The sequence below is a fragment of the Puntigrus tetrazona genome, chromosome 7 (genome assembly GCF_018831695.1).
Source record: "Puntigrus tetrazona isolate hp1 chromosome 7, ASM1883169v1, whole genome shotgun sequence".
In the NCBI taxonomy this organism is placed as follows: Eukaryota; Metazoa; Chordata; class Actinopteri; order Cypriniformes; family Cyprinidae; genus Puntigrus; species Puntigrus tetrazona.
The window spans coordinates 24079637-24087405 of record NC_056705.1 but is presented as its reverse complement, the minus strand read 5'-3'; the positions used below and the strand labels follow the sequence as shown (position 1 = coordinate 24087405).

At 39.1% G+C, this 7769-nt stretch overlaps 2 protein-coding genes across 4 annotated transcripts in view; one reads left to right on the top strand and one right to left on the bottom strand.

The window, feature by feature from the left end:
• mylk3 (myosin light chain kinase 3) overlaps window positions 1–4367 on the top strand; it is an 18657-nt gene extending 14290 nt beyond the window's left edge. For both annotated transcript variants that reach the window (XM_043245250.1, XM_043245249.1), the window contains exons 10-13: window positions 10–138; window positions 1374–1526; window positions 3379–3514; window positions 3628–4367. In XM_043245250.1, the coding sequence (XP_043101185.1) occupies window positions 10–138; window positions 1374–1526; window positions 3379–3514; window positions 3628–3705 (496 nt within the window). In that variant the 3' untranslated portion in view covers window positions 3706–4367. The remainder of the gene's footprint in view (window positions 1–9; window positions 139–1373; window positions 1527–3378; window positions 3515–3627) is intronic.
• A 77-nt stretch (window positions 4368–4444) lies between these two features.
• orc6 (origin recognition complex, subunit 6) lies at window positions 4445–7718 on the bottom strand. Of its 2 annotated transcripts, none has more exons than XM_043245254.1 (7): window positions 7435–7718; window positions 7216–7342; window positions 6494–6657; window positions 6318–6407; window positions 5711–5820; window positions 5299–5385; window positions 4445–5096 (listed from the first exon to the last, which is right to left on the bottom strand). In XM_043245254.1, the coding sequence occupies exons 1-7, from the start codon at window positions 7497–7499 to the stop codon at window positions 4966–4968; spliced, it is 774 nt and encodes a 257-aa protein (XP_043101189.1). In that variant the 5' UTR covers window positions 7500–7718; the 3' UTR covers window positions 4445–4965. The 2 variants fall into 2 exon arrangements, with proteins under 2 accessions (XP_043101189.1, XP_043101190.1); XM_043245255.1 differs by having other exon boundaries at window positions 5302–5385.
• Between the last annotated feature and the right edge of the window lie 51 nt (window positions 7719–7769).

The following is a 7769-nucleotide window of genomic DNA, read 5'->3' as shown; positions in this document are numbered from 1 at the left end:
CCCACCCAGGTATAGACCCAGAGAAAAGCTGAAGGTCAACTTTGGAACCCCAGAGTTCCTGGCACCAGAAGTTGTCAACTACGACTTTGTGTCATTTCCTACAGACATGTGGAGTGTTGGTGTCATCACATACATGCTGTGAGTACACAACTAGAAGCAGTAAGGCAGATCTATTAATGCAGCATTTCATTTCAAAATCATTTTGCTGACATTTAATAGAACCTAAAAATTGTCATTATAGAGTCAGAATTGACATTCATAAATTGCTCATTAATGATGTATGCGTTATAGGGGGAAAAAGTTACCCTTTCTTCCTACACTGAATCGCACAGTGGCATAGACTCCTGAGTGAAATATCAGCCAGATCAAAAGCCAAATGCAAATGTGACGCCCATGAAAGCTTTAGAGGGCTCATCTAAGAGCATTGAATAGAGCCCTGATAAAAGGGCACTAGTTCTATACAGCCCAGAAAGCTTGTACCAACCCTGCTGCTCTGGAAAAAAAACAAAACAGTACACTCGAGCGAGCGAGCAAACACAACATCCCAGTCCTCTGCCCCCATCACTCTACTCCCCATGAGCAGTGCTGGCCATAAATGACCCTCTTCTCTGCCCAACAGAATAGCAGTCCAGCCTCAATGATTGAATTAATACTAATTACCTGACAGCTGTTTGTGGAGATTTAGAAGGGCTTGCCCATCCAAAGAATATGTGTGTCACCTACTTCACACTTCTCAGAGAACTGAACACCCAACAAGACTTCAGTGTATTCATTTAATTATAGCTTTTTATCTGAAGTGGACACAAACACATAATTGTGTTAGTGGTCAGTCATGCCACTATAATAGTGTGTTGTCCTCATTTCAAGGGATTATAGACGATTTTAGTATTAAGGTTGCATATCCATGTACTTTTCAAAACTGTTTTAGTTTTCAGTAACACTTCCATAAAGTTGGTTCAGTTTGTTAACGTAATGCATTTGGTATCATGTTATCATAGCTAAGTATTCAGTAATCTAAGTTAATGTTCATTTATAAATGTTGGTAATTGTTAGTTCATGTTTATTCTATACAAATTAATTTATTTCTAAAATTATTCCTTTGTTTAATGCCTATTGTTAACAAATTTAACCGTAAATAACTATCTTTACTTATTAAACTAGCGATTTGACCAACGCATGCACATGGAGGAAAATACAAACACATCATAAATAGCCAAAATGCTTCAATAATAAAGTATAAGATGATCATAATGTTACATAGCAGATGTATAAGCGTACCTTTTTCATGTCATACTTTGATCAGCTTAAAACCAAGGGTCAAAAGATTTCTGAGTAGGTTATTCAATCCCTTTATGATTTTTTTTTTTTTTTAGTCTGAGCGGCCTTTCTCCATTCATGGGTGACAACGACACAGAAACAATGAACAACATTCTGCATGCCAACTGGGACTTTGATGCAGAGGCATTTGAGAATGTGTCAGAAGAAGCCAAAGACTTCATTTCCAGCCTTCTTGTGCCCGCCAAATGGTATTCATCCGTGAATCACTATTCCACTAATGCAAAACCTGACGTAAAGATCTTGCTTTCTATTGCACATGCTTCAGTATAGCCTGTCTTCTGTTATTTTTCCTACCATCTGGCCACCTGTCTCATGGTCATAAGAGCCTCACTTTTCTCTTCCATCTCTCAATCATCGGCCCACTTTGACCTGCTCGGGTTCCCTTAATGCATCCTGACATCAAAACTGAAACCTCTCAGAATGCAGTGCTGTCCACCAAGAAATGGCACAAATGACATATAATTGTCTGGTGACGTAACATGGCCCTGTGCGTTTTAGAGCGTTTGGAGCTCACCCTTGTGCTAACCTCTCCCACACAAGGGCTGTACTGCTCAGCTGTCATGAGATAATAGTAGGCTGGCACAGCATGTGGCCATGAGAGGGCACATTGTCTTTTGCCCACTATCTTACCACGGTCTACGCAGTAAAATTGATGGTTAATGATCCAGTGCTCTTTGACAAGGTGCATTTAGACACAGCATGACACCCTCCCTGGCCTTCCTCCCTTCTCTTTATCTGTGGTGACAATGTTGCCTAATGACCTCATCACAGCCCCCCACACGAGCCGTGTGATTCACATCACCCATGTACATTCATGCTTTCAGCCAATGAATACTAATGGATTATTGGCGTGATGATAATGTAGTATAATCAGCTGGATTACGTCTTACCTACTGGTTAAAATAGGCAATCTGGATAAAAGACACACACTGTTCCTCTAGCTCAAATATAAATGGCTGTTTTTTGGCTCTGTTAGCCAAATGATAGCACGGTTAGCCAAACTTAGCACAGAGGCTTTCCCAGTATTTACACTTGCGGTCTTGGGCAAGATCGAGGGGACCCTTTTTTTTGAGGAAAACTATCCAGTATGTAATATTTCATTTGTAAAATTTATTTACCATATGAGATTGGTATTAATACATGAAGTATTGCACATTTAATTGTTGCAGAGAAAAGTAGTATATGTATATTTTATAAAAACGCAACTTATCACTTCAGAAGAACATAAATTAATAAACTGCGTCACCTGTTAGAGACTGAACACAAATGCAGAAGCTTATTTTAAAATGCGAAGTACTGAAAATCGAAATGTGTTGCATTTTTGAACAAAACAGAGAAGCAAGTTCTAAGCAAAACTACTAAGTAGTCACGTGCAAATACTGCAAGTGTGGAGCGGGCGCAGTAAACCAAATGTTGGATCTGTGTCGGATCGATTTGTGCTACCCTGTCAGTTTTCACTACCTCCCTTTAAAACAATAGGTAGTACAATTCCACAACAAAAATTTCTACCCGTCTACACCTACCACAACCCCTAAAATTATGCTTCCAGTAATGCAAATACTGTAATTATGCGTTTTCGCAGGTTTGAAGAGATACAGCTACAACCAGAAAGCAACAATAAATGCATTTTTATACCTATTAGATTGTGTTTTATTAACACCTTCACCTACCCTAACCCTAAACTTAACCTTGACAGGTATGCAAATATATTGTTGTTGTGCGTGCGCACGTTGTGGCATTTGTTAGTACTGACTGATTTAAGAGATTTTCTACGTTAGCAAAGAAATACATTTTAGTAATTTACATCTCACAAGGAATTTTATTGTTAGTTCTTAAATGAGAGAGTGCAGCCATTAGAATGAGACAGCCAAACACTTTACAAGACGTTTTAATCAAAACACTAAAAATGCATAATGTAATATTCATAGCCATCACAAAGACAGGTTTGAACCGTATACTGCATTTTATGGAACTGTTTGTTTCTTGGAGCACTGGATGTTTTGAAGATCTCAACATGTGTCTGTGTGGTCTCTATGGCAGCAGCCGAATGAGTGCGTCAGGGTGTATGAAGCATAGCTGGCTAAATAACCTGGAGGACAAAGCCAAGATGTACAAAGTTCGGCTGAAGTCTCAGATGACGCTTCAGCGCTACCTCGCTGCTCACCGTCAGTGGAAGGTATGGAATCACGAAGCACTGAATGGATTTAAAACATATGGCGTTATTGAACCATTACCACATATACCAGTATAACATACGATCCTGTTCTTATGGTGACTTTGTTTTCACAGAAACATTTCTATGCGGTTGCGGCAGCCAACAGGTTGAAGAGGTTTCAGCAGAGCAGATCAGTTAGTACTCCAAATTAGCTGTTAACCTGGAGGAGAGCGTCAGCAGCTTGTCCGAAGATCTGAAAGTGTTTAATGTGTTCTTGCTTTGTTTGCAGCCAGTGTAAAAGCAACTTGTTAAAACCCATCACATTTTCGTAACGTACCTTGTTTGGAACACCGTCGCGTTTCATTTACACTTCTTTATCATGCTTTCACACCAGGAGTGTACGGCATGGATTGCAGGGCATGCTTTTGAACTACATGAAAAAGCTTCTGTCCCTTCTGTGAAGGTGTTTTTCTTGGGCACTACTGCCTTATATTAGTATTAAAAATAAGGTGTTTTCATTCTCATGGTTCAATATTCAGTAAAACAACACGTATCATGAAGATTTGATGTATAGAAACACAGTATTTATTATACGTTTCTTTCTTTAATTACAACTGGAAACAAGATCTGAATAACAGACCTGCATGGTATGTAAAATTTGCATTTAAAACCTTTCACTGGTTGTTCTGAAATATACGAATGTTAATGTTGTGCTTTCTAAGAATTTATTGCTTTTGTGTTTGTGTGGCTGCACGCATTCATATGGTAATAGCATAACCACAAATAAATACACAAAGGTGGTTCTGTGCTTGGCATGGCAACTGGCATTCGAGTACACAGAAATTAGCAGAGAATTAAACGGCACTTCTGTCTTAGTTCACAACATTTCTATAGAAACATTTTCAATATCATGTAGATAATGTTTAATCATTAAAAAAAAAAGAGAGAGAATTAAGTTGTCAAGAATACACATTTTATTCATAAAATCAAACTAAACTGGAAGCAGATAAGCCATTTCCTATTGAAACAAATGAATAAAACACATGCAGATGATCTTGAATGCATTATACGTCTCCGGAGAGGTTTTACCACAGAAGTCATGCTTTCACCAGACATAATCATCCAAATCATAATGGATTATACACAGACAAAATAAATGAAACGAGATCAAAATCATGCATTTCGAGAACATGATCTAAATAAGGAACTCAACAATTTAGCAAGCCTTTGCAAAATATTAAGCGTCATAAAAATAGTAACCATATTCACGCCAAGAAATGGTGAACAAAAGGATAATAAAAAGTGCCTCAATCCCTTTGCAAATGTCCATTTGTGAGTGAAACAACTTGCACAAGAAGCCAGAAGGGGGCAGACAACTTCTCTCAGTAATAGAGCATGACATCCAGCTCAAAGTAAGGTCTCGTCATTATGCAGAACCATAATTTAATAAACTTGAAACAAAACCGCAGCGTTCAAGAATCTACGGGCTTTGCTTTTAATGCATTTTCAAGGATTTTTCTTTTCCACTCTTCATAATTTTGGGTCTCTTCCTCCTCAGTCCTCTCAACCCGCTCTCGCTTAGGAGACGTTGAAAGCTTTTCATCTGGAAAAAGATAATTACTTTTATCATCAAACCTATGTTCTATTATTAAATGTTACATTTAGAAATATTATTAGTTTTATCTCTGACAGAAAAAAACTTCCACAGCATGCCTAAGAGCGGAAAGCAGTTCATACGGTGTAACATTAGGCTAGCTTATGATTAGAATAATTTGTCATTTATTGTAAGCAAATGGCTTTCTTACCACCTCCTTCTGTTTCTAGCATTTCAGTGATTGTCTTCTGCCTCTTTTGAACATTTTTGCCTGGTTTCTCTATAGATGAAGCCTCATCTGAGGATACAGGGAGATGGAGTGAATCGGTTTACTTAACATCACAACTTCAATAACCACATAAGAACAAATGGGCTTTTTTTATATACATCGTCTAATTGTGATATGTCTGTAGCCATGGTAACCAGTCGAATGCGTTTCTTCCCGGGAGATCTCTTTGAAGTAATATTTCATTAATGGAAAGAGATTGTGCACCTTCATTGACAACATCTTTGTTATACATGAAAGTCAGAACAAGATCTCCTACAAAACTGCCTTCATGCACTTCAATTAGGCAATGTGTCATCATCCAAAAAGCTTTCGTTTAAAAAGGAGTCATACTCACTGCAGATCTCCTGTCCAAATTTCTGAAACTGTGCGCACAGCCGGTCAAATACGCCCTTCTTTGCTCCAGATGAAGAGGCTAATTTCCTGTCGGTTCTGAGTTTCATGCACCTTCAAACAGGAAAGACAGAACTCATTTATTTTTCCAGCTTCTGTAACTGAATGTGAGAAAGGTGCAGTTGAGATTTAGAGATTTCTTTAACTTTGTGGACATGCACAAAATCTTTTTGACCCATCTTTAAGCTTGAATTATTAACGTAACTAGGGATGCACCGAAATGAAAATTCTTGACCTGAAGCGGTTCATCCCCACTAATATGCAGATTACCTATATGCAAGTGTGGACAGGAACAAATTAAACGACTATGTGACAGCCAATCAGAGATCTTACCTTTCTAAATGTAATTTAAGCTCCAAACTAATCTGTACTCAATACACTTCTCACAGCATCATATTAAAAGGACTCTGACGACAGTGACACTGTTGAAGAGCTCAACAGGGTTCAAGAGACGATTGAGCTCCGAACCCTAAATTTTTTCATTTTCAAACACTTACACTCAACATCATTCGACTTGATGAAAATGAGAAATTACAGCAATCTGTACTCACTTGCACGCTGTATATAGAGCTGCTGTGGTAAAGAGAGCCTTTGAGAGGTCAAGGTCTTGTTGCTGAGCAGCAGGCAAACTGGTCTCATACCTTAAAAATTCATGCATCACAAATTCACGCATGTTTATGAATCATTCAGTTCATATTGATAGCGCTGATCCAATGTGAAGACCCACCTCTGAAGGATCTGAGAGGCCACTTTAACCGCTTCCAAACACCCATACTGCACTGCAAGATCTCTGAGCCCCAGGTTGGACTGCAGGCCCAGCATGCACTCCACAGCCTTCAGATTACTGGAGTAAACTTTAGGACTCAGTCCAGACAGTTTGACGGCATACTCCTGTCCAGCAGAAAGTTAAATTAATACTTATTTGTATAATTACTGCAAGAAAACTACATCGGTTAACGTGCACAAAATACTGTGTAGAACATTCACAGGTTACTGTGTGAAAATGACCACTATCAGGTTTTGGCCCTTATTTTTCAACAATTACAAGTCTGTGTGAACAAGCGCTCTTGATTTTAAATATGACACATGTGATTCATGAGGAAGAGAGAACATTTCTATTAACAGCCAACCATGGGTTAGTCTAGATCACAAAGATCTGGATTTGTAAATCTCGTGTTTCGCTACACAGCATCAGGTAAACCATTGGATTGGATCACTGTGATCCAGATACACACTTTTTTTTTTTTAGATTTCCAAATCTGATGGGTGATGGCGGAAAAGAAGGCTAAAATGTCAATGCATGCTAGTTTTGCACTTACACAAACTACTACTTCTGACTGGTTCATCCCTGATGATAGTGCCAATAACATTTACAATCAACGATTGTATTCGTGTCCGTGAATGTAAACATAAGCCACACAGCAACGCAGAATTGGAGCTGGGTCTTGCCTTGTCTAAAGGAAACTTCATTGAAGTCGCTGCCAACTCGAGACAAATGATGGCCTTGCTGGTGGCTGTAACGGAACCCAGCCCCACACATTTCACCTGGGATAATCGCATGTATTCATCTGCCTGACTGAAAACAAAAGGCCGGAGTTAGTTTCGTTGTTATACTGACACGTTTACTCTCAAAACAAGCGACTAGTCACTCTAGACTGGAACACTTACCTCAACACTTTAACAGACGTTATCCCGATCTTCGACGCAAGCTTACGAAATAACTCTTTATCCATTACGTAAAGTTGCTCCGATCTTCTCTGCAGCTCAACAGATCCCTCTCGGCGGAGACTTCGCACACAGACTGATTTCGCGCGAAAACGAACACGTGTCACACCCGAAATAAACGTCCGGGCCTGCCATTGGCGCGTCAAGAAATGGGCGGGGCATATGTCGTTTTGGCAAAATACATATAATATTTTTATGCGTTCGTCAAATGTTACTGCGGGCCAAGCGAAGTATACAATGTTTAGTGTCGGTCAGAGAAACGTTTTTCGTCATCACAC